This window comes from Hetaerina americana, unplaced genomic scaffold (assembly GCF_022747635.1).
Source record: "Hetaerina americana unplaced genomic scaffold, ioHetAmer1.1.p SCAF_6, whole genome shotgun sequence".
NCBI lineage: Eukaryota > Metazoa > Arthropoda > Insecta > Odonata > Calopterygidae > Hetaerina > Hetaerina americana.
The window spans coordinates 56,310,401-56,337,860 of record NW_027287205.1 but is presented as its reverse complement, the minus strand read 5'-3'; the positions used below and the strand labels follow the sequence as shown (position 1 = coordinate 56,337,860).

Here is a 27,460-nt window from a genome sequence, read left to right as displayed (position 1 = left end):
AGCACAATTTTTCTCCTTACATCCTCGCTACTTTGACCATTTTGGTCCAAAACACTTCCGAGATACGTAAACTGTTCCACCTGCTCTAGTGTTTGCCCTCCTCTTTTCCCTCCTATTGCAATTCCCTGACTGACTAACAAATTAGAGCTTGGTCATTAGCTACCTAACTGGTGTTACGGATTCCTCTCCGACTTTTATTCCTACCTCCAGTTCTTCCCATGCCTTTTTGATCATTTCCTCTACATACAGGTTGAACAGCAACGGTGATAATGGGCAACCCTGCCTTACACCTCTTCCTAACACTGCCCAACCGGACTCCCCGTTCCCCGCTCGCACCTGAGCAGTCTGATACATGTACAGGCTGCGGATTAGCCTCCTGTCCTTCCAATATATTCTTATTTTCTGCAATATACTCATTAGTTTTTCCCAATTCAATCTATCGAACGCCTTTTCGAAATATACGAAACAGGCAAATACCTCCTAATTGTACTCCATATTCCTCAAGAGTTGGATAAGCTAACATAAATATATGAGAACGAGGAAGTCGTGGTGGTTTTAGTTGAAGAGACTCTCTCAAAGCAAAAGAATATTTAGAGGTTTTAGGAAAAGAAGAGAATGTTTGAAATATTTATGAATTTGATAAAATTGAGAGAAGTATGCAAGGAACGGATAGTTGGAAAGAAATTTTATGAGGAAGACAGATTTTTTAGTAACATAGATCCCTAGATAGACAGATATATAAACGTCTTTATTAGGACGAAATTGAGGCATAAAGCTCCCAACTTCCCTTTAACCCTTTGTCAATAGCATAAAAACAACAATTTTAATTATAATAAGAGGAATATAGTACCAGAAATTTCTTAATAGCACCTGTCCTGAAAGGGAACCGCGGGAATTCTACAGATGTAGGCGTCTATGCATATAGCATAACAGCATGCCGATTTTATGCATGCTTTTTGTGCTGCCAACAATCTGTTTAATTTGTCCCTCTTTAAAAATTCCATTCTGCGAAAGTTATACGATTTACTTTTTTATGGCGTTTCTTCACTTCCATTAACAATTTCATTAATTTATTAACTTTTTCTGAACAATAACACAATTTTGTTATATTTCTTCATTCAAGTTTTATACTGGCATTAATCCTTCAAATTAACGTGAACCCTCTATTACTCCTCTTAGGTACTTGCAATTAGAACAGTAATGTCTCAATCTGTTTTCCAGGTAGCATTTCAGCGCTTAAGTTTATCGAGTGCTTTATTCAAATTTCCGAGTGCGATGAAAGTTTCTGGAACTTTTTCCAACCTCCTCCCTTTAAGAATCTTTAGGGTTGATAATTTCTTTTTTTTATGCTCGAATTTTTGCAAGTTGTTATCTATTTTTTTATTTCTTTTCATTTTTATGAAAAAAAGTTTTGCCCACACCTTCCTTCTTTGCATACGTCGATAGTTTAAGTGCAGAAAATCCCTAGAATAATGTGTGCAAACTTTTTTTTCGGATTGGCGCTATTAGTACTTCTTTCGTAGTCATAGCCATTAAAGCGGCATTGGAAAAGCAGGGGCGTAGGTTTTTTGCGTCAAAGTCTAGGGATTATATATTCAAAGATCGAAATTTCTCTCCAAAGTTAAAACTTCAAGGACAAACTAGGAGGAAATTTATGCAGGCATAATGAAAATTTTCTAAAGGGAAGTCAGCAACGTAACTCCAAATACAGGTGTTAATTTCGCATACCAACCAATATTTAGCAAATGATTGTGTCACCCTTTAAAATAGTAGAGTAGGAACTTTTATATTGATGGAAGGATTAGCATGCATAATATTAGTAAAATCCAACAGCATGCCAACGGAAAGATTACGGCAGCTTTAAACAAATTGTCTAGTCTTTCCTTTCCATTCCGTCTGCACTCGAGTGCCCAGATCCTCTTTTCAAACCTCATCGCCTACTTCTCCCTCTTCCATACTAATTTGTTTCTCTCTACGGCCCTTCACTCTCCAACTTCTCCTTCTCTACCGCCTCAGCTCAAATTTACTTTAATGTCTACCAAAATTACAGTCACCTACTACCATAAACTTGTTTCTGTCAAAGTTTCCCATGTTACCATGGCTACCATGTCAGTCCCATTACCCTTTTGATTTCACTTTTTTCAATTATATGCTCTTCATACTCCTCTTTGATAGTTCAACTTTTTGGGATATATATTCCTGAATACCTGTAGACTTCTATTTTTTTATCCAAATCTTCCAAATTTATCTGTTAATTCATTTATCATTACAGATATCGTTTTCCTTGCTAAACGTAGGATTACGTAAAAATTGCATGGCACTGGCGTTTTCTTTTATAAATCAATGCCAATTGAGATTTAAAAAAATAATCTTCTCTAAGAACTGTCATCTTTTAAAATCATAGCTTAATTAACCTTAAGCTGATTTTTGTTAATCTTTTACAGTTTTCAAGAGTAACGTGTCATTGATCTAGTTACTGATAGAATATGTTTAAAAAGTTATAAATTTGAATTAACCTCAAGTAGTGTAATTATGCATGTAGCTTCTCTACCCATGTTATATAGTGATTGAAACTGAGAATCATTCATCCACTTTTCAGTTGTAATCATCAACATGGATCCAATGAAATTGCAGGAAAACTATTTTACATAATCTTCTATTCAAATATCAACTCATTGTTTCAGTGTATTTATGTGTAAAATAAATCGAAACAAAAAAATGAAGTTAATAACAGAAAAAATATAACTAATAAGAGGGATTAAATACACTCAGAAATGAAGATTCCCAGCCATTAGTTTTTTCAATTCCCATTTCCATAATTCATCCGATAGCATTTCCGATTTCTGAAAGTCAACACATATTACTTTTCATTAATTTCATTGCTTATCTTACGATGGCTATGAGACTCCCGAATTCCAAATTATCTAGAGGAATGCCTTCCATTCTTCATTACGGCACCTGTTACTGTGAATTATTCTATAATTTATTAAGCTATGCCCCGAGATTTGTCCCCAAACCCCTAGTTATTTTAGCTCAATTGGAAAGAGATGTCGTTGAATTTGGTGGGTAAAACAAGCAAAATTAACGCCTTAGGAAACTGGCAATTGAACATCAGAGTTAGCAGTAACTATTATGTTGCTGGTGATAATTCCACCAAAGAGAAATATTAATTGGTACATCAAGTCGTGCGGCGGCAGTAGAGGTGAAGTCCTAAGTTAACACAACCGGGAACGCGAATGAGCGGGGGAGAGTTCAATTTGGATACAGTCAAGATAATAACGAAGGTACACTTGTCTCCTTTAAACCATTGGTTGCGTAGCCGACGGATTGTGGATGTGGACCTGAGGTACTGGGCACCGCGGCCGACTGGCAGTGTGGAGCTGGTTGCGGCCTCTGGCCAGCTGATATTCAATGCCCACCGGCCGCCATAAGCCAAGTTCAACCCCATTTGGCCAGTTGGCGGCCCTATGACTGCGGTGTAAGGTCACCGTTTTACCGATGGTGAATGTTTTGATTTTGGGATATTCCGATTTTCTTTAGTGCGGTACAGGTGTGGAACAAGGGAGTGTATTAAATAGATGAATAAATGCATTAACCATTTTAGTAGTCGCGGTAGTCCAAGGGGTAGAGCGTTGGACTATTGACCGTAGGGTCTTGAGTTCGATTCCCGGGCCAGTCCTTGGGTACCCATGCTATGTGATTTTTGGGTACCAGATCTTCCTGGGAAACCATAACCGGCACAGGGAAAGGAACTGGCCCCCCTACCCTTATATTTGAATTTCTCACGCCATCAGGCTTAGTACTGGGTGAACATGGCCATCACCTACCAAGACGACCTTCGGGTTGATTACTGGGTTTATGGTTTTTTTAGATCAATACATATCACTCCAATTTAACTTTAAATGGAATAATTCTGTTTTATCATTCAATTGGTAGGAACAAAGGAAATATAGGAGTTATTGACTGCTAAACATACCGATGAGGTACATCTTTTATCGTGTTCACAATTCGTTTTCGTATATCGATTATTCGTGTTCACAGAAATAGAAAAATATAAGGACGGTTAAAATTAAATTTAAAAAAATGACCAATTCTAATAATCACCAACAGCCACAATTGCATGAAACGATTATCTTATCGACCCTAGCAACACTACCTGTTCCACGCCCTCGTTGGCTTGCAGGGTAATAATGCAGATTCAGGAAATGAGGAGGTCAACCGTGCAGAAAACACTTTGTAGGTCAAGTACGAATGAATATCCGGTAAGATAACTGCTTATGATCTTCCTACCATTATTTTACAGTGAGGTTTTTCTTCTCACTCACCATTCTCCACCTCACACGCACATGCATTACCATCTTCCTTTCGCGAAAACAAAAAAAAAGCTTTTCACACTTTCATTCTCTTTCGGTAAAAATCTCCGCCTGCGCCACTCTCCTCCCTTGACCCACAGGACGAGAAGCGAAGCCAAGATCCGAGCTCATAGATCGGAAGGGACGTCTCTCTAACGGGGGAGGGAAGCGGGTGGAAGAGGAAGCCAAACGCCCTCCGGCCCGCCTACTCTCCAGCACCTACTACAAGGGCAGGAAAGGAGGTTCACATTTCTTCCGCTTTTTCCTCTTTCCATTTTGCTCCAACACTCACTACCATTCTCTCCCGTCCGCCTCCAGGGCCGAATGTCTTTGGCTCACGCAGTTCCTTCTCCTTTCCCATTCTTCTTCCTCTCCAGCGCCAGCGATAATGGCCGCTGCCCCTCGCTCTCTTTCGCCCGGCGCCTCCTCTTCCCTTCCATTTTCCTCTTCCAAGCAAATCTCTTCACTTCCCTCCCCCTTCCGCTCCCTCCCTCCCCCTCCGGGGCCCATTTCCCAGCCCTGCTACCCTCATTCCTTCCCAAGGTCTTATTTTCTTCCTTCCCTCGTAAAAAAATTCCTTCTCTATCTCCCTGCTTCTCCCGCTCTTTTCTACTTTGAGGTCGCCTACTGTAAGGAGTCAAGTGGATGCCTTTCCTCTTCACAAACACGCTAACTTGGCCTCATATATTACGTATACTAACATAAATTCCATATTAAATCTAGGGAATGCACCTTGACACATTGAATATTAATAAATGTGTATTTTTATACTATGTTAAGGCATACGTTGAAATTACATCAGTAATTTTCTTAAACAACGCAGTTTCCAATTAGCAATAAAAGACACTCGAGGTCTTTATGCACTTTCTGGATTCGCGTAAAATTGTTGCGCATAAATTAAAACCATAACTGATTTCCGACGAAACGGTGAAGGAAAGACTCTTCACGTAGTATGCGCTACGAATCAATACATCAGGATGAGTTTTTAGAATAATTTCCCTTTGGAATAATACTTTTTACAGTGGTAGTTGTCCACAGATCATATTTTATCGAAGGATCACCACTTAAACGCCGAGAACTTGCTAGATTGGTGTTTTGGAAACGAAAATATGAAAATAAGGGTAACATGTGAGTAGAGAAGATATTTTTTTTAAATGACGTAGCTACTTTTTGTTTACATCGCAGTCGGACGAGGGAAGAACGAATTCCTGATTATTTATTCTACTGTACAAGTATTCTATGGTATGTATGTGCTGCATAGTATGTCGATGCAATACATCAGTAATCGCATTACATATCAGATTATTCCTTCAATGCAGAGTGAAATTGCCCGATAAAAATATTCGCAAAGATTTTATTCTGCCATTGAGGCTAGTTCTATCCCAACTTTCGGTTAAAAAATAATGAATCTATGTGTCCTTCCAAACCAATTTTCCACGACACTTGCTGGCCTCTCTATGCATTGTTATTAAATAGTATAACTTATCATGTATAGAACTAAGTAATTCCAATACAATATTTTGTTTCAGTTTGACACGTTTCAAATTATAAATATACGCTAAAAAGTTGACTCTTTTCTGTATTATTACATAATATATAGATAACTACACATAGATATTCATTTATTACCACTGTTTGCAGTAATTCTGGAATGAAAAGTCTCTACTTAATGTTACCAGCAGATTTAAATTTACGGAACAGCAACACTTCACATATTTACAACGGCATCATCTTTCGTTTATCGGAGTACTATTTTCAATTAAAAATGTTGACCATGAAATAGACACGTATTTGCGTTCGAAATTTGAATTACAGTTATAAGTTTAAAATTTTTTCTAAAATCCATTCCGCTAGTTTGTGCTCATGGCTTGGATGCTATTTATAGAAAAGTTGTTATAAATATAGCGAGCTTTAGAGCTAAGATTTGATTGCCTCAATTCAGAATCACTGAAAAGCAGTTTTTAATTCATAAAAAATAAAAATCATGATTTCGTTCACTCTAAACTTATTATTTCTAATATTTCAATTTCCCTTTGCTTTTTCAAGTTTCATCTTGCATGTAATTTTTTATCGATTTCGTTCATGGCCATGATGTTTGATTTAGTTTAAATAGGTTTTGGAGAAAACTAAGAATTAATGGACACGATTTGCAATTATATTGTTTTAAAAAATAAAAGTTCTAGCTTTAGCTCTAACAAAGGATAAATTGAAATTATTAAAGATATTGTAATCTGCGGCGCAAATTATTACCAGTCTGTTCTGGTTTTCGTTGCAAATTAGTCCGAAATATTTAGATTAAAGATTAAATGAATGCTGAAATTATATAACATTTTAATCGTTTTATCTTCAAATTCTACAAAAATTTCATCGCATTATAAAATGTGCATATAGATGATGACTTATACATGCCTATGCCTTTATATATTTTTTCAATTATTTTATTGTTAGACTTTAACTTACTTATTAATTAAGGGAACCTTTGCTAAGGATTGAGAAATAATTGATAATTGAAATATTTCACAAATTTCTATTCAAGCAATAGTTATTTATTTTTAAAACACAACCAGCCCATTTTTATTTTATTTCAAGCGTCATTTTCCGCCAAAATTTGACGAACTTTAATAATATTACACAATTGGCCAATTAAATTTTTCCATTGCGGGCATTTTAATGGGTGTCACACACTTAAATGAGAATACCAAAATACTTGAGAGAAACGGAGCTCGTAGTATTCAGGTAATAATTTAGAAATGAGGATTAATTTACAAATATGCGTCATTCTTTGCTGGCTGCATTGTGACAAAGTTTTATTTGATTAAGATTCCTCACCTCGAGGAGAGTGAGAATATACACGTATTTTCAGTGAATCGTTTTCTTCTTTTAATTCTTAAACATTTGCTTGTGCTCAGCAGTTTGATTTAACCATTAAACGTTAGGTCGATGATGCGGATTTCACTCCCAGGACCCCTATCACGCACCCGGATGGCCTTCCTAAGTTTCCACATAGCCATACCATCCATTTCTTTCCTCATATCGTATCTCTCTCTCTTAAGCAGGCTTCCGTGTCTAATTCGGGACCGACTGCGCTCGACTCGGTACCCATTTCCCAGCTTCTCGACGCCCTTTTCATCCTGCAACAAACTTCGAAAAAGGAATTCCATCCTCCCACGAAATCGTAACGTAAATTACAAATCCTGGCTCCATTTTCTCTCATCCAGGTCTTCTTCCCCTACTATACCCACTGCCACTCCCTTCCAGCTTCTCAATGCCCCATCTTAATCATATTCTCGCCGTTTCCCTCGAATCTCAATAGGCGTCTTCCTCCAGCCAATTTCCAATTTCAAACACATCGGTTCACTTTTTCCCTTTTAAGAAACTTACATCCACTTTCACTTTTCCTCTACTACTTTACATTCCCCTCTCACTCTTATAATTGATCGCCCTTTCCCACAACGACCAACTCACCAACTATTATTTCCTCCGCTCCATGCTCTCAGGCTTCGTTTTTTCTGATCCTCACATAGACGTGCCAATATTCATGTTTTTTCCCTTCTTTCATGCTGACAGGCATCACGGGAAGCTCTAATGGCCTAACTTTCGACCCACTTAGCAAAACAAACTTTAGACCCAATTCCCATGCCCACCCTCCAACCATGCAACATGTTTGTGTGTGTATTTGTGCGTTGATTCATATATATATGTATATATATATATATATATATATATATATATATATATATATATATATATATATATATATATATATTTATATGTTTATATACATATATAATTCTATATATATACATATGCATATACATATATATTTATATATATATTTATGTACATATATATTTCTATATATATATACATATACATACATATATATATATATATATTTTTTTTTTAAGGTAATCTACCGGTTAAGGTAGGTTTTTGGATGGACACAACTACCAAACAAATATATATATATAACGATTGTACGGAAAAACTCACACGAGCGGCACAATAATGGGCTGACACAATATAACACAAATAGAAAAGAATAGACACATTTAAAAGAACACTCACACTGTAAATTGTTCGAGCTTTCGGCCCTCTCAGAGGCCTTCTTCAAGAGAGACTCTCTTGAAGAAGTCTCTCTTGAAGAAGGCCTCTGAGAGGGCCGAAAGCTCGAACAATTTACCGTGTGAGTGTTCTTTTAAATGTGTCTATTCTTTTCTATTTGTGTTATATTGTGTCAGCCCATTATATATATATATATATATATATATATATATATATATATATATATATATATATATATATATATATATATATATATATATATATATATATATATATATATATATATATATCTGTGTGTGTGTGCATGTACTCGTATGTGTATGTCTGTGTCTTCGAAAAGGAATACTCTAAAGCGACGGTAATATATAAAAACTTTGATTAAAATATTTATAAACAGAAACACAGACGAAGGACCGGACGCGAAGCATTATCCTCCTTCTCTCAACTCCTCCTTGTCAGCATCTTTCACTTAATCTATATTAGATTCGAATATTAATTTCTTTTGCATCAAAATATACCTCCAAAACAATAAATTTAAAACCTCAGTCCGCACTAAACCGACCAACAGCCAACAATACCTTCATTTCAAGAGTTGGCACCCATCACATACAAACGCTTCATCCCTTTATCACTCTCAGTCCTTGGCCTCCGTCCCCGTAACAACACCCCTTTCCAATAGAAATACGTGGACTAGATGTACACGACTCTGTCAGGGAACGCGGGTACTCTGAAAAACTACTGTGCAGTAAAATTCTGAAAACGTCTACCCAATACACTCCTCTCCCTAAACCAAACCACCCAAAATGCCCTTACCTTATCACCAATTTTTTCCCTGGAACCCAAAAAATTAAACATACAGGTATAATCCATGAATTCGTCTAAATTATGATTAAAAGTCAGTCCACATCATCTTCATTCCCACATTGTTTGTCCCTCCGTTTTGTTTAAATGCCCGTTGTACTTCCGAGACATCTTCAAACCGACAAGATCTCCTGCGGGCCCCCCTGTCTTTTCTCCCCATGTCCGCACCATGCAACCGTCTAGCCTGCAAATGCTGTAATATTCTAAGACTCGCCGCCTCCCTTACTACCAATTTCCAACCCGACGCCACCTGCACCCCAAAAAAACGTTATAAACCGCCTCTCATCTAACCTATGCAAGAGATTTGATCTGTGACTTAACCTTCGCTACGCGAGTGATTCCCAGCCTAGCTCCTCTAATATTTGGAATACGCTACTAATTTTATCATAATAACGTTTTGCGAATCTAGCTCCTTTACGCTGTATGCGATCCAATACGGCAATGAATCTAACTTCGTGAGGATCCTACATACTATCCTAAGACCATACTCTAAATGAGGCCTAACCAGCGAAAGATAGCATCTCTCTTTGATACACGAGCAAACATTCAATCTTCCTAAAGCACCTTGGAGACCATCTTGGCAAGCACCGTTCTCACGGCTTCATCTTCTGTACGAATAATATTCACAAGGGTTATGGAATATTGCAATCTACCGTCAAACATCTTCTTTTCCAACAAGGCAAAACCTTGCAATCGACACTACAATAATGTATTTTTCAATTCCGCATATTGAGGATAAAATCAGCTACAGGCGAAAAAGTTAACAAGATAGCCAATGAAATTTTTAAATACGAAAATTACGAATGAAAAAGCCGTGAAATAAAGCACGGAAAAAAATGTAAATTGCGAAAACTGATAAATTTCGAATGATTTTGAAGGAAAGTTGAAACGGCATAGGAACTCGGAAAAACAAAAGAAGGGTAACCTAATGAAAAATACGTTAGTGGGATTGTCTCAGATACCGCGGAGGTTAAAATGAATTAATCTTGAAGGATAAAAACTCCAAAGTCCAAATTATATGGTCGTTATTCCGATCATTTAAGTGATAATGCCAGGCTAATAACAATATTGAGGAAGGGAGTGAGAAGCCCTCTTAATTATCTTTCAAACGGCAATTTGGACAGCACTAAAAGAATAACAAAACCAGGGGCTCGGAAGGCATGGGAGTGTGTTGTACCCGCTATCGGTTACAACATACTGACAAGTAGTAACAGTGAGAAAGAAATTGATTATCTGAATGATAAATTACAGGAAATAATTGGGAGCAAGCATAAAAGAAAACACTTGGCGGTAAATGGAAATTGGAACCTAGAGGTAAACGATGCGAGAAATGGATGGGAGGTGCATGGTTTGGACATCATGAGGAAATGTCGCGAAGAGAAACCAATTGCGTTATGCAGGGGAATGATTGATGATTAATAACACCAGATTCAAACACATCACGGGTGCTGATAAACATTGAAAATTTGGAGAGGAACAGGTAGAAACTAGGCAGATTACGTATAGGTTTGACATGCATATAGGATCAGCGTAATTAACTTATAAAGCTTCCCGAATAGGGAAACAGATTTTGACTTAGAATGATTGAGAGAGTTTGAGAAAGTGACATTGCAAAACCTTAACCAATTTGAAAAGTAGAAAATACTGTCGCAAGGGGCGTTTCTTGTGCGACACAAAGGATATCGGGGAAAGTCAGAATAAATATGCGGAGTCCTACACAAAAAATAGTATATTGCTCAGGTGCGGGTGGGAAACGGGGAGTCAGGATGGGCAGTGTTAGGAAGGGGTGTGAGGCAGGGTTGCCCATTATCACCGTTGCTGTTCAACCTGTATGCAGAGGAAATTATTAAAGAGGCATGGGAAGAACTCGAGGTAGGAATGAAAGTGGGCGGGGAATTCGTAAAATCAGTTCGGTTTGCTGATGACCAAGCCTTAGTTTGTCAGTCAGCCAAGGGGTTGCAAGCATTGCTGAGTGAATTGGAAATTCAGTGCGACAGCTATGGGATGAGAATCAATATTAAGAAAACAAAGGTTATGCGATTTTCTAGAAAGAAAAAGGCCAAGCTTAACATTAAAATAGGAGGGCAAAAACTAGAGCAGGTAGAGCAGTTTACGTATCTCGGTAGTGTTTTGGACCAACACGGTCAAAGTAGTAGGGACGTAAGGAGAAGAATTGCGCTAGGCAAAGAGGCTTTCACAAGGAGGAGGGAGTTGATGACGGGGACTCTGAGTAAGGATGTTAAGAAAAGACTCGTAAAAACTTTGATATGGAGCGTAGCTATGTACGGTGCGGAAACGTGGTCATTGAAGCAGGAGGATAGACGTAGATTGGAGGCTTTTGAAATGTGGGTGTGGAGAAGAATGGAGAAGGTGAAATGGACAGAGAAGAAAATAAATGAGGAAGTACTTGGTATGGTGGGAGAAGAGAGGGGTTTGTTGGGAGAAATCCTGTGGAGGCAGGAAAAGTGGATGAAGGGGGTATTGACCGGCAGTGGGATGTTGAAGACTGTGATAGAGGGTAGAATGTTGGGCAAAAGAGGAAAGGGAAGGAACAGGATAGGGATGTTGGACGGGATGAAGGGAGGAAGAAAGTACTCAGAGATGAAGAGGGACCTGATATAGAGTAGGATGATGGATTTTGTGTTTTGTTAGGAGTAATAAAATATTTGTTTGGTGGTTGTGTCCATCCAAAAACCTACCTTAACCGGTAGATTACCTTAAAAAAAAATACAACATTAGTCATATTACACAATTTACATAAGTATAAGCAATGCAGTGTTATGGATGGCTAGACCCTTGGTAACCCAACGCGAGAACGGACAAGATTAAAATGGCCGAACATTACCCGGAACAGGGTAAAGACAGGATAGACGCGGTCACGAGACTTGTAACCCAGGTAGAGCCTTCGTCCAAAGGTAAGGTCCAACGAGGAGTACGGGAGCGGCGAACGCTGTCATAGACACTGTAAAACTGGCAAGGCCCTCTTCCGTCGGAAAGGAAGGGATAGAAGGAGGATGGACGCGGTCACGAAACTCGTAACCTAGGCAGAGCCCTCGTTCGAAGTTGAGTCACCAATAGGACACGCTGTCGAGACAAGCGCAACACAGGCGAAGCCTCGTGTACTACCGGTCACAACTAGATAACCAGCTGACTGCTTCTCGCCCCGCGACCATGGCTTTTATAACAAACTTTAGGAGCCAGGGAAGGACTACTATGTCAGATACTTGCAGCATTGAATCTTTGGTCACTTGGGATATTCGGAGGAGCTAGGGAAGGAATACCATATCGCATACTTGTGACAATACTGTTAACACTATAGAGGTATACTGTATATCTATTTAACTAAAGATAAGGGATGAGAAATATTAGCCAAATATTTGTAAATTCGTAAATCTAGAATAGAGTAGATTGTCAGGAAAATGAAAGATAGAATGGGAATAGTAATGTTAATAAAGATATGAATAGAGTAATAAATAGAGAACGAAAAAGTGAAGTCAGCCGAGAAACCAGTAAGGAACCAGAGTCAAGAAAATGTGGATAAAATAGCGATGATTCATGGAAAGTTCCAGAGAGGAAAAATGAAAGTGTAAAAAAGGAATTTGGGAAAATTTCTGAGCGTAATAAGGAAAAAATAAATATGTAATTCGAAATGGGACAGAAACGTTATTAATTGAGTCGGAAGAGATTCAGGGAAGGTGGATAAAATATGTGCCTTAATGTCAAAGAGACCTCATGATGTCGGCCAATCGACGAAACCGGTCATTTTTAAAATAAAAATCAGTGGAGCTTAAAAAGTTATTATTAATCACTTTTCATCATAAAGTTCCATATATTTTGAGCCGAAAACGATAGAGTTTATCATGTCAAAGAGATAAGGCCAATAGTATTAGAAATACGAAGGGAATGGAGTCTAATAGAAAACAAGGCCTCGGGTAGTTGAAAGCAAAATCATTTAAGAAATGAATATAAAAAAGGGGAATACAGTAGATAATAATCCCAAAGAGTTAAGGGAAAATTGAATGACAAAATGTTTTCGACTTAAATGTAGAAAAAATAAGCATGGCATTTTTTAGAAAGTTTGATTACACCAAAGTTTAAATCGATATTATGTGAGGAGTATAGAAGCGTAACACTATGCTCAAAGGAAAGGACTATGCTAATTTAGTTTTACACGTGGCAAAGGCTAATAATCATTATTGGAAGATGGCATCATTGTTTGCACAACTATCTAGGTTAAGAGCAGTTTGGGCTTAAGGAGAATACAGCCAGTATGTGGCGGTATTGTAGATTTGATGACATTAATGAAAACGATTTTTGAGCGAAATGAAGGCTGTATTGTGTGTTTCGTTGACAGGAAGTTGAATGAGACAGCTATACAATGAATTATTATATCAATCACAGAAGTGCGTTTAACAGGAGCCAGTCAATATCCAACAGTCGTTAAAAAAGAAACAGACGAAGGAAGGGTGGACGACGAGGAATGATTGTTGGGTGAAATTCAAATGAGGTGGGGAAGATCGATGAAGAGAATTTTGATAGAAAAAATGATGTTGAAATCTGTGATGGAGGATAGAACTTAGGCAAAAGAGGAAGGGGTAAAAATAAGGTAGGCATGCTGGATGGAATGAAGGGAGGAAGAAAGTATGTGGAATTGAAGTCGGGTTTATCGTTGTGCCAATGTTGTGTATTGAGTCAGGCTGTGTTTTGCTAGGGGAGGCAAGTGAGAGTGTATCGTTTTACCGTGATATAGGGTGTCTAATTCCGAAGACTATACTGACCGGTTAACTATCAATTATAATATACTTGAAAGCGAACGATGAAGCACATCAGTTTCGTCTCAAGACATGATAGTGGAAGATAGACCGCTAATTGGAGCAATTCGAAGGCATGACAAATGGTTACAGAGGCAATAGTATACCCAAAAGTGTGATTGCGGTGATGACATGGGGAATGCAAGGTAGGAAGAGGAAACGAGTATTCGTTTTGAATGGAGAAATTGAGGGAGGTAGAAAGCATGCAGTGCTAAAGAATGAGAAATAGTAATGAGGTGTTTTAGAATTTTTTGTGTCATAACAGTTCGGGCTTCAGAGTACCATAGTATGTACGGGGATTTTCCAAAAAAAACCTAGCCTAAATTAGTAGACCTCTGATAATAATGAAAGTAGTTCTTACAAGTGTTTATGGGATATGAAGTTAATCATATACCGTTATTTATGCCGATTTAATGCAGAACATGGAATTGTACCATGCTGGAAAAATCTGTTGCGAATATTTTACGGCTGTCTTAAAACCGAATCAGTGTCATTAAGTCAATAATTTATATTTGGAATTAATTAATGTTTTTCTTTACATTTACATCGTTAAAGCCACAGTTTCAACATATTTTACACTAGCTCTGCTGTTTCGCGGAAAGACAACTTTGCGGTTTCATGATTTGAAGTGCACCTCACCGAAAAAACAATGTTTTCTGCAATTCAAGATTTGGCATCCCGCGACTCACTTCCATCTCCACTCACCTGTAACCACCACTTTGAAGGTCCTCCTCGCCTCCTGCCGTCTGGCTTCCTCCTCTTCCGCCTCAACGGCCGGCTTCCGCCTCCTTTGGGTGCACTCGTAGTACCCAGCGTCGCCATAGAGCACCCGGTCGAGCGAGAGTGCCGTGCCCTCCCCCAGTGGGTCCGTGGCACCTTCGCCCCCCTCCCAGCCCCTCCCGCCTCCGCTCACCCGTCCCCAGCACGGGGCAGGCCCAGCGAAGTCCTTTCCTTCACAGGACAGTCTAACAGCCCCGCCCAGGGTCACTTCCACCACCTGGTGTTGCTGCTGGTTCGGAGGCAGTAGGGGGTCATGTGACACGGACACGGAGTGGACCGTCGGGGGTTCCTCCTCTTCCTCGGACATCTCGGGCCCAAGAGGTATGACCCCAGAGTCCGAGGGGGCCTCCGTCCTGCGGTTGTCGTGGGGCGACGGCCTCCTCCGCGGAGGACCCTGGATTGGGTGGGATGGGAATCCGGGGTCCGCCTCATCTGCGCGTAGCCCGGTTCGGGTCGAATCGGGAAGAAAAAGGAGAGAGAGGCAATTAGAATGTAATCATGGTCTCGTACTTATATTTGCCTCTTGATCACATGGGTTACGTTGATTCGGAATACCCATCCTTTCCCTAGACAAAAATCAAGCAAATCTCTAAATCCTGCGCCTCAAAACAATTATTTTATTATTATTATTTTAGAGAAAGAAAGAACGATTTTCCTCAAGAAAGTTAACATTTGTCCACATTTTCTTAACGGTTACTTCACCATTTCATCTGTATCGTTTCAAGTACCACAGGGTCCTCACTAATTTCCATAATTATTGTTGGTTCTAACTTTTTCGTAAGATTTAGGATGGCCACAGGTAAAAATCGATTGCATTTCTTAGCCTAGCCCAACAAGGCACAATCTCACTCTACTCACTAAAATAAACTGTTCTTCAATTCAGCCCACATTCTACCCCCCTTAATTCCCTCCAACATGCCTATCATTTTTCTTCCTCTAACCCACCTGCCTAACGTCTTCCCCACTATTACCCTCTTTAGCATTCCATCGCCACTAAAACTGCCCTGAGTGCACCTTTCTTGTCTTCTATGAATTTCTCCCAGCCACGATCTCACCTCCATACCTTGCTTTGCACTGCTTCATTTTTTCTTTCTATCCATTAAACCTTTTCCATCCTTCTCCATCTCAAAATCTACCCTCTAATTGTAATAAATTAACACTAATGACAATGTTCACAAAAAACACACCTGCAGTTTTTAGACGGTAAAGGAACAAATATCTTAAAATAGATGATTCGTACATTTTCAAAGCTAATTCCAAATTTGCAACACTCAACTCATTAATATTTCATTCAGAGATTCGGTTTGTAATCTGTACCTTAAATTTTCAATTGCCTTTGGAAAATATTCCTCAAAGAATATTTTCATTCTTCTCTCAAATAAAATAGTCACAACATAATACTGACTTATATTTGTATATTTATATTCTGTTTATATACTTATATTTATATTCTGTATTACAGATAATAATTCCTCTAATATGATTGCATCTCCTCCTCCAGTGATCACGGAGATGCATTCAAAAAGATTGACTAACAAGTTGACTCCTTATTTGGAATGGGAATCTATAAAATTAATAAGTCCTATATGATTATTTTAAGTTAATTTTCCGTCACTTTTGCATCATTACAACAGTTTAAAAGGTATATACACGTATGATTGAGAATTCTTCATCAGTATATCGAAGCAATATTAAAGTAATTTTTTTCCGTTTCTTTTGCCTTAGTTCTCATGCATAAAAATTCTCGCTGAATATTGCACTACATACAAAGTTTGTTAAAGAGTGAGAATTAATGGTCCACAGAGAGAATTAATTTATGAGAGAAATTTAAGGCCATGTTATTTTAAATTTGGATTTCTTTTGAATCAGTAACAGCTCAATTGTTTTGGTTGGAATTGAAAGAAAGTCAGACTATATATTTTCGCGCTTATATGTTTCACTTTCCCGTTAAAAAACAAAGCCAAATTTTTTTTTCAAGCATTTAACTCAAGGCCAATTCTCCTGCCTTTTACGAATCTAAATTCAATTTTTGATTCTGAAAAATTGCCTGACGGTGGTAAAAACACCTACTGTGCCAGCGGCAATAAATTATTAGTGGAGTTATTTCAGTGTGACTTATTAATAAATAAGCTATTGCCACAACTCGGCCGTAAAGAATGGTGTGTTTGGAAAGAACTGTATTGGAGGGTTTTCGCGGAGCGTTTTGGGGGGGAAAAGGAGGGCAAAAAGGCAAACAAGAAGTTCATGATTGTTCAGCGAATCATACATTTGATTGGATTAGCGGATAACTCGCTTGGTAGAGTGGGTTTGAATTCCGATCCGACGAAGTGTGAGAGAAAAAACTCCTGAAGTACAAAATATTTTTGGGCATTGTTTAGTGAGGTGGTTTGAACTGTTGGAATATCTGAGAAATGGCCTCAGTTGATATATTTGCATGGAAGAATTAGATATTTCGAATGATTTTATGCTTTGTAAAGATAAATTCAACTCCATGATTAAAGTAAAAATATATTTTTATCTCCAGAGATACTTCATTTGAAGTCACAACCGTTTTTTTCGCTTCAATTAACGAGTGCTCTGTAGTTGTTGGTTTGCAGTTTATCCTACAATTGACTCTATTGTAATATTTTATAATAATTAAAAGATACATCGAACGTTTCCGCAAGTTAATACATGAATGCCAAATTTGAGTTAGACGGCATTCATTTAGGTCCTTAATGATGGGACCTTAGATTATTCTAATACAATTTCATGCGAGAGGCTCCTGTGGTTGGCATAATGAAAGAAGTTAAATGATGCATATTTAAGCATGGCTGGGAGAAACTTCATCTTGTTGTGACAACTTGGGTGGGTTTGTGAAATTTTTCGGCTCTCACATAAATTATTTCTCAGAAGAAACTTCCCCGTTTAACTTCCATCGCACGAGGATGATGGAACTGTTGATAGGATCTAGATCATTTCCTCTGTCTTTAAGCATCACAGGCCGCTTCTAAGAAGTTTCAGCATTCTACGCTTCTATGATGTAAATGGTAGAGGGTAACACTTTCAACAATTTGGTGACCTATCATTGACAGCTAACTATTAATAGTTTGATCTCCCATGGATTTAAAAACCAGTGAACAGCATATTCAGGTTTTACAAGATGCTCAACATCGCGGTGAAGATTGCATTGTAGATGGAAATGAATCTAGTTCAAAATATTTTAACTGCAGGATAATTTGGTAAGCTTTATTTTAATTTACAAAATAAATGGTGATCATATATAACCCCAGGGTAAAACTTCACAATATTTACTACCTCGAGTTTATGTATTTCTTTTGGATGTAGTTTTGGTATGAGAATAAATTCTCTGCATTTCTGAGTTTAAGTCTCTAGATAATACATTTAATTGATGGCCACTCATGTGTTCTAAATTTTTACCGCCATTGGATATATTTACTTAGGTTAGAGTGCCACCATCTCATTATTGTTAACTGGACGCGTGTTTATAAGAATAAAAATTGAAAAATATGTCGTACTAATGAACAAAACAAAAATGTTTTAGTTTCTTGCTTCATTTTTTCACTCTTAAAACACTTTCGTCTCGGTCATGAGCATTTTAAATAAAGTGGTTATATATTATAGAAGATTTAAGAATTCTTGCCGCTGTTAAAAAAACGATCTTAAGTATTATATCGAGCTGAAGAAAATAGTAACACAGTGGTCATAATTTTCAGAGAATTTCTCTGAATACCCCACGGATCAAACTTATTAGTAGTGATGTAATTACTGTAGCTTTCAACATGAACTAATAAAAATTTTAGAATTAAAATTTTTCCTTTTTTAAAAACTTGTCCTTGTTGACCGATTCCGGTGAAGCACATAAAAATATAACACTCCTGATAAACGTTCTCAAGCGTGTATCAATTTAATAGGCCCTCACTAATAGAGAACTGAACCTTATAAATATGGAAGGTGGGAACTAAAGTAGGAAGTTTCATTTATCAAAACAGAAAACATAATGAAACCTGGAAGAACCTTTCCTTTAGCGGTCATTATCATACCTTTATTCAACGCTATTACTTTACCGGTTTAAAATACGCATTGTAAAAAGAAAATAATGTTAATTTATAAAAATAGTTACTATTGCTCATACCCATTTGTAATGTGTGTGGATGTTTCATTAAACCATTATGTGCGTCAATTTCTACTTCTTCATTTTATTTCGCGAAATAAAGTGGTTTGAACTTTCAAGAAAGGAGAAGGCATTATTTGTTTATACGTGATGTTCCTGTGAACAAGAGTGAAATAAAAATCACCTCCACTTTCTCTTCTGATTGAAAGAACTTTTTATCTGAGAAGTTATATTTTAGCTGGCATGGTACTCTTTTAGAATTACTTTGGTTTATGAACAACTCTAATCCGATAACGGGCGGAATTAAAATGCCTCAATTGGGCGTCAAATTGCCAGGGAGCGTCGAGAAGTAAATATCAACGATATTTCTAAGCCCATAATTTACTGGTAAAACTTTAAGAGGAAGGCCAACGGAAGCATAGCCATGTCATACCAGAGACCAGGGAGTGTTCTCTCAAACGCGATGGAATGTGAAAAAGGGAAAACAGCTAAAGCAAGGTGACGACATTTATGGATGACTCCATAACATTCGTTTTCTTTCGACCAAAAATTCCTATCTGACTACACCCTTTCTTCGTAATCCGTTCCCCTTAACTCTCTCCATTATTTTGCTCTCAAGTCTTCACCCCCAACTCTTTCTTTAAACATTTTTATGCCTGAATCCGATGCCGTTACCTCCCCTTCCCACCCAGTTAACTTTTTTCCCCCTGTCCTCCTCCCCTTTTGATGTCCCAGTGACCAGTGTCACTCGCTTCGTTGTCCCCCGTCTTTGCATGCAGAGGGACGGCGAACCCGGCTTATTGCTAATTTGTGGGCCTGGTTTATTTTGGCATTTGTTTTTTCTCTCCAATTTACGGTTGAACGAACCGGAAGCTTCGCATCCGAAACCCTTTCATTTCTCTTTGTTATGCATGAGAAAGGATAACGTCGCTTTGTCCTGGTTTTGTCGTCAATGGCAGATCGACTTGTTTCAGGTGTCCTTTCCCCAGTATTGCTCGGTTTTTTAGCGAGTTGAAATGATGTAACATAAAATAATTAATAGTACCTAGATCAATTATAAAATTTACATGCTTCTCTACTTTGAAATTGCTAACATTAAATGCAGTTAGTCTGGATGTTTTAGACCAGTTTGTGCGGCTTATTTTAACCGCACATAGATTAGAATTTAAGTAAATGTAACTCTGTAAACGTGATGGATGGGTTATGTGACATCACTGGTTTGATCAATATATGCCCGGGAATTTATTTCATTGTAGTCTATCTTTTTATGTACAGCTATTAGGACTTGCAAAATTTTCACGGATATATTTTTCGAGGAATTAACAGTGAAATACAGTCTAGTTGCAAGAAAACCAGCATTCGGGCTGTTAATTATGGTAATTAAGGTTTATGAGCCGAGAGTCGGGGAGCACCAAATTAAGCAAAGTAGAATGCAAGTCATGAGGTTTTTCTAACCGTTCTCAAGAAGGATGGTCACCTTCAAAAATTCCACGTAGCAACATTTGTGGATCCGACGCTCGTAGTTGATAAGAATTCATTTCTACTTTCTATTTATTTGCTTTCACATATGTGCAAACAGGAACTGAGAATAGTTTCATTTAGCGGGAGAAAAGTCACTACGACGAACTTTCACTATATTAAGATGTATCTTATTTGAAAATCCCGACTAATAAAGGAAGGTTGATAAAACAATACAGTTATATGAAATATAAAGTCCCCACTTTCAGAAGTGGTGAGTGTGAAAAAGTGGATCTTTAAAATGAAGTACCTTGTGATAAAAAGTTAATATTTTGTTTAATAAATATTTGACATTAAAGTTTGACTTAAAGAAGTTGGTAATCTTTTTCGTTTTCGGGTAGAATAGAATTGTTTTCACTCATTACATTTTACTTTTTCATAAGGATTCTGGCTGTACTATTCGATGGTTAATCCCATTGGGGTTAAAAGCAAAGTACCATGCTACTAAACTAAAGAAGAAAAAAAAAACTAAAAGCAAATACGAGGGAGGTTACAATGCATAAGTACAGAATAAACAGACCGCAGTTTGCATTTGATAATCATTGCCTTTAGCAAAAGAAAAACGCTTACAATATAGCTGGATTACTCGGAGAGGGGAATGAAAAAGTATAAGCTCAAGAAATGAAATAATTAGGAATAATCACGTAAGATGGAGTGAGCAATAAAGATTCCAAAATAAACTAGGAAAAGAGTCGCTATTTAGACTGAAATATTTTCAGCCATGGAAGAAAAAAAAGTGGGGTAATACCGGAATAGCACAGGCGAAGAAAACTTTCTATGGAGAGTGGCAAATGCCAGGAGCAAATATTATTAGTATAGGTATCAATAAGATTTTTTATATGAAAAAATATATATGAAACGAATATTTTCCTATGAAAGAAGTGGAAGAGAAATAATTAATTCTAAATGAAGATTGATAGATAAGTATAGCACTGACCTAGCAAAATATGTAAAAAAATTATTGGCGCAGTAACAAAAGAAGATAAGCCATTTGAAGAGAGAGAGAAAAAAAATCCTAAGGCAAATTGGAAGAGAAAACGGAAACTCATTGGACTTATTCAGTAGCAATACTATTTGCAGACAACCATAAAGATAAAAAACCATGCAAAAACCTAAGTTAAGGGATTAAATGCTTCCGTGAAAAGAGCAAAGAAGGGATGAAGACTTGTTCAGGCAGCGGGATACGTAGTTTGGATTGCTTCTAAGAATAAACTACTCGCATTGATAATTCACGATGGTAATCATGAGCTGTTGGTAAGGGCCTCAACTATTATTTGTCAATAAATGTACTCATCCCCTGTAAAAGAATAAATTACCTGCTACTGATACCGATATAAAAAAAATTTAACTTAGCACTGAAATTAGTATATCATTCCATAAGTCATTTCTGCCGCTGTCATATTCCATATTTTAAAGATATATTAATTGAGTTTTAAATCATAATATGACAGGTAAAGGAAAATCCAAAATGATACGCATCACATGCTAATCCACATTTATACATTCGACACTCATGTATAATGGAATCGTTTTATTGTGGTCCAATGGTATAGAATTTTGTGGCAACATTAATATTATTAGGTTCCTCATAGCTGATTTTCAAAATTTGCGGTCAAGTGACGCATTAACACAATAAATTTCTGTGACAGTGAATTTTAAAAATACGTATATAAAAATAACAATGGTAATATCTTTACCGCGAATTTGCTTTCGACAGTAACGGTTTTTAATTTTGAAATTCACCTTTCAACACACACCCCGGTGACGTTTCGTGTTTTTTTTTTGCTTTCCCCTCCACTCTATGTATGCGGATTCGTGGGAATGAGAGCTCTCGTTCTAATGTGCGAATGTGCTCACAAATGCCACTGGTCATTGGATTGGACATCTCCCCTCCAATGTGCCGCGCTATAAATCTTCGTAAATGGATCCGGAAACTAATATGACGTGAAATGAGGGTGTGGTGCAGAGGAAAATGAATATTTATTGAGAAATATGATGCCCACGCACCAGACAAATGAAAAGTGGAAATCGAAACTACATCGAGATATGTGAAGGCTCGTGTCCCGTGGTTACAAAAGAAAATCTTTTGCTGAAGAATGAACTTTTTTAAAGTGGTACTTCTTCAACATTTCAACTATTGGCAAATAACGTTTTTATCTCAGTAGCATAATAATGTCTTAGATACTCGTAGAGTTTGATGAGAGGAATTATGTTGGTTGATATTTACTGCGCGAATAAATCTGAATACATGTTACCAGGCCGGGAAAAGATGCACAAGATTTTTTCTTAATAGACTTTATATGGCGTTGATGAGATCTTATCGAAAAAATAGCCTAATTTCTACTGTGGGGAGTTAGTCTTACTAGTAACGGCTATGCGTGCTATTATTAATTTTAACAAGAACCTTATATGACTAATGTTAATAATCATATGTTGATTTAAAAAATATTAAAATTATTGTTTCATTGGTCTCCAACAATGAAGCCCATATTATGCGCAATTGTATTACCAGTTAATGGATTCCATGATTATAGAATCCAATCATTTGTATAATAACGCTGTTAAGGTCTCTCAGTATAATCAAAATAGCAGTCATCGACACAATTGGTTAAGTAGATATCTGTAGGGTTTATTTAGTAGGAAAAAGGCCCATTAAATCGTAAATTTAATGCAGGATAGTCATTCGGGTCCGCCTCGATATACATGTAATTATGAGTAAACCACATGGAATTGAATTTTATGGAATCACTTAGTGAACTCAGATTTCTTCGGAAAAAGACCTAAATTGCGACTTATTATACTCACTACCTCGGTACATCTCCCTTGGAGGAATTCTCTAAAAACTGTTTTGTTTTTCTGTCTGTGTTCTTTTTTTTGATTTTAGTGGCACTGAACATAAATTAGGAGTGCTGGAAGTCTATGAAAAAAACGCTTAATATTACAATTCTTACTAGTACCAGCTTTTTGCGCAGTTAAATAAAACGAACGGTTCCAAGTTAAGAAAGGTGAGATAAGCGCGTCGCCACATGGATTAATGTTTTCCCTTGGGTGTAATGCCTTGCAAGAGGGAATTGTTTTCCGCAAGAATATTTACGTTCCCCCAAAGTTAACTCCGTCCGTTTTCCTATCTTCCTAAGTACCAGGTCGGCGCCGGTGCCATCTCACGGTCATCTCCGCGAAAATTACAAAGGATGATTTTAAGCTCCCGAAGGTTTGACGACACCATATCTCGGCTGATTTTCATCCGGCTCATCTCCCGACATAACGCCCATCGACTTCCGAGCGCTCCTAATTCAATGTGGCGCCAGTGTGATTGTAAAAAAGAATGGCTTTGGGGAATACGTTGGCCGAATGTCAGAACAGGAGGACGACAGCCATGGCGGGGGGTCGAGAGGTCAGTTTTTTATAATGGGGCAAGATAAAGGGAAACAGAGTGACTTGAGCGAGAGAACTTTGATATTTTAAACCGAAAGGATTCAGTTTCATCCTTGAACAAAATTTAGTACTTTTTTTCATAGAAAAATAATATTGCCATCAATAAATTGACCGGTATGTAAAAGGATTTTAATTAGCTCTTTGAATGTTTGCGAGTGTGCGGAAAAAATGAAAATCTATGTAGTACATCTGACGAAAAGGTTTTCTTTAGGAAATACCTTTTTGAGTGAGGACATATTTCTCATTGGAAAAAAAGGTTGCCACCAAGTTCTCTAATTTCAGACTGATATTAGTTCTCTGCATCATATTCCTAGTCCATTCAATTTTACTGCAGAGGCCACCATTGGCAAGGCCTTCGAAATAAATATTCATATTAGAAGTGATCATATTTCAAACGAGTATTTCATTTTAATGTGTTCCTTAATAAATATTGTGTCTATAATCGTAAGCATAAGTTTAGAAGCCACATTTCCCATTTAGTCTCTCACTCTGCCAATGAAATCACTGATACAGGTACAAAGATATGCCTTCACTTGTAAATTCGCTATGATAATAGCTGCGGAGATTGAAATGCGCATTAATGTGGTTACCATATTCACAGTCACTTTTATGAAAGATTATACACGAATATAACGTAGGTTTAACGTACGTCCCAGACGGATATTATGCTTTTCGTACCGTGTGAACCTTAATTTGCATGCCTTACATTATTTCCTCCTTGATTTCTCCATGGCCATGTGTCGCACCAGAAACCTATTCCCTTCTTTTCTCTTTTTTATTTGTAACATATCCTCTTCCATTTTGATTGTAACACTCACACCAACTCTTAACACTTTTCTCCTCCTCCCGTTTTTTCTGCCTTCTTCGGGTTATAGCAGTTTTCTCTATTCTCCCGCCTAGTACAAACCTTGGCTTTTAGTGCAGACAGGTATTTGATTTCTCCATCCTTTGGTATCGTTTTCAAATGCATTTAATCACTCTTTGTGTAGTTCATGTTAATAAAAATGCAGGACAATCTACTCAAACGAGGTTATAAATGAATTTATTTTCGATGTGAGCTATGTGGCAATCACAGGAAACGTTATTACATCTGGTATTGAACCTTTCTGAGTATAGCGAGATGTAACTATGAAAAAAATGAAATAATCAGCATCAGTCACAAGCATTTGAAGCATTTGAAAATTTAATAATGAATTACTTTCTAGGGACGAGGTTATTTAAATAAAGGTCCATAGGCATATGAAATCCCCTGAAGGTGATGTTAATCCTTCAGATTTGAAGTAAATGTCATCCCGATTCGCATTGAAAATTGAATCTCGTTGAATGTTGAAATGAAGCTTTCATATTTCCGCTCCAGATGTTCTATGATGAACAAAAATTTAAGTAAAAGCAAAATATTGTTTTCCAAAGAGTCTAACGCACTAATTAAACAGTTTAGCACTGACTAACGACAAGTTTTTGTTTAATACGGAACTTGACGGAAACACAATCGTATGACATAGGGATAAAGATTGCAGGTCTTCATATACGATCCTTATTTGATCCTTTATTAATTTCTATCTGATTACACTTGTTTAATATCAGCAAGCCTGTATACTTAGTGACAAGACTCAAAAGTCAGGGATGAGAAGGTCTATTAGAACATTTTCATATTAAATCCTTCGCAGAGTTCACAATATTTGGAAAACGTGTCTTTAATGTCGTGCATTATTTTTAAAAAAATCCCAAATAAAATTTTTTAGATAACGGTCTCAGTTCTTGCAGAAATAAGTTTTTTATTTAAGTTGCCATTTTAATTTTTTTGTCACGGAACCGGTAGTATTTTAGGAAATAGTCATTACATATTTATAAGAATAAAGATATGGTAAACTAGGTAGAACAAGTTATGCTTCGATTTTTTTCGTATTATTTGAAGATTTTCATCTCGATGAACAAATACGATTACCTAAAAATAAAAGTTGTGTTACGAGATATCAGTTACTATTAATAATCTACTTCAGTGTCAAGGAAAGCACTACCAGAAAAATAGTCCAAATTAATTAATTCGCGTACTTGCTAGCAGCATTTTTATAAATTATTTTGCTATTTATTGCCAAATTTCTTTTGCAATTATTTTTACTAGAAACATTTTAATTTAGATATAACCTGCCATTTATCCAAAATTATCATTTATTGCCAGAAGTAGTCAGTATTTAAGAGTAATGGGGGAATCTAAGATAACAATTATATTCATCCACCTATTTGTGATAAGTTTTTAACAAAATTCAAAGAACCATGCAAGGTTTACCGGAAATTTGAAATGCGATCGTAGCCACTGATTTCTTATTTTATAACTTGCTAATTGGAAAACACATAAATTTTTCGAGATTAATAACTCCGTTCAGCTGGATCAAGGAGCAACTTGCAATTGCATTGGAAGAGTCTTCATATTATTGTTTTATTTGCTTAACACTTATGGTAATATGGCAACATTAGGCATCATAGGGAAATTATTTGTACAAGAAAAGCTTTACTATGCCCATCTTTGTTATTCGTCTTTAAAAGCTTTAAAAAGATGAATTGACCATAAGGTCAATTCATCAAATTGAGTACATATTTGACAGGAATATTTATTTTTTCCAGGTATTTGTAATTTTCTGGGGTATACCTCATAACATCTTAAGTTTGAGAGGACGAAAATGGCAGACAAAAGACAAAAAATGGCTCCTCTCGGAGATGGTGGTGGAAGAAAGATACCAGGAAGGTGAAAATAAAAGAACGACCCTTTTACAAGTGAGAAAGGTTACACGGAAGTACATTATAGGTTGAGAAGGCCAGAAGTCAGCTCGGTAAAGCCTGGTGAACTCCTTCAACACATTCCCAAGTTTCCTACCACGCTCTATCCCCTTCTACATGGGCGTCCTTCTCTGCCTCCCGGCGCACACTCTCCTTCGATTCTTCCCTAAGTTAGCACATTTCTTACACACTTTCTCATATTGCATCGACGTTTCATTTTCTACAATTGTTTTTCGTATCCTTTTTTCTTCTCTTTCAGCAATCGCGCCGCAAGCTACTGATTACCTTTTAATCCACTCCGTCCCACATTTAATCTCCCAACACACCCCTTTTTATACCGTCAAGTTTCAATTTCTAAGTCCAATTCATATTTCCAAGTCCCTTGCAGCTTTGAAGAGTACTCGTACTAATTGGCTCATGAGATGCTTTGACCAACCTAGAGTTTGTATCTGTCATCTGATGCTGATAGCCAGTTCCTCTAAAACACATTCACGCGAATATTGTACGACTATTTTGCACCTGCATCTTTTTATTAAAAAAGTATCAAGAAACTCTTTGGTTAATAATGTGATTAGCCAATTTTCATGGAACTGTAATCCAAAAATGTCTCTTGCACAAGAGTATGCGTTACCTGCCTTTGCCAAAATTACGTATAAATCACTAAAAAGTACCATAAAATGTGCAAAAATATTAGGTAAGAATAAAAGTAAGGTCGATAATGATTTTTGCAATCAATTTGTTTCAAAATA

General features: G+C 37.1%; 1 protein-coding gene across 1 annotated transcript in view; it reads right to left on the bottom strand.

The window, feature by feature from the left end:
• tei (irregular chiasm C-roughest protein teiresias) overlaps positions 1-27,460 on the bottom strand; it is a 597,514-nt gene that overhangs the window by 205,497 nt on the left and 364,557 nt on the right. The window contains exon 5 of the mRNA XM_071594231.1: positions 14,795-15,301. Coding sequence (XP_071450332.1) covers positions 14,795-15,301 — 507 coding nt within the window. The remainder of the gene's footprint in view (positions 1-14,794; positions 15,302-27,460) is intronic.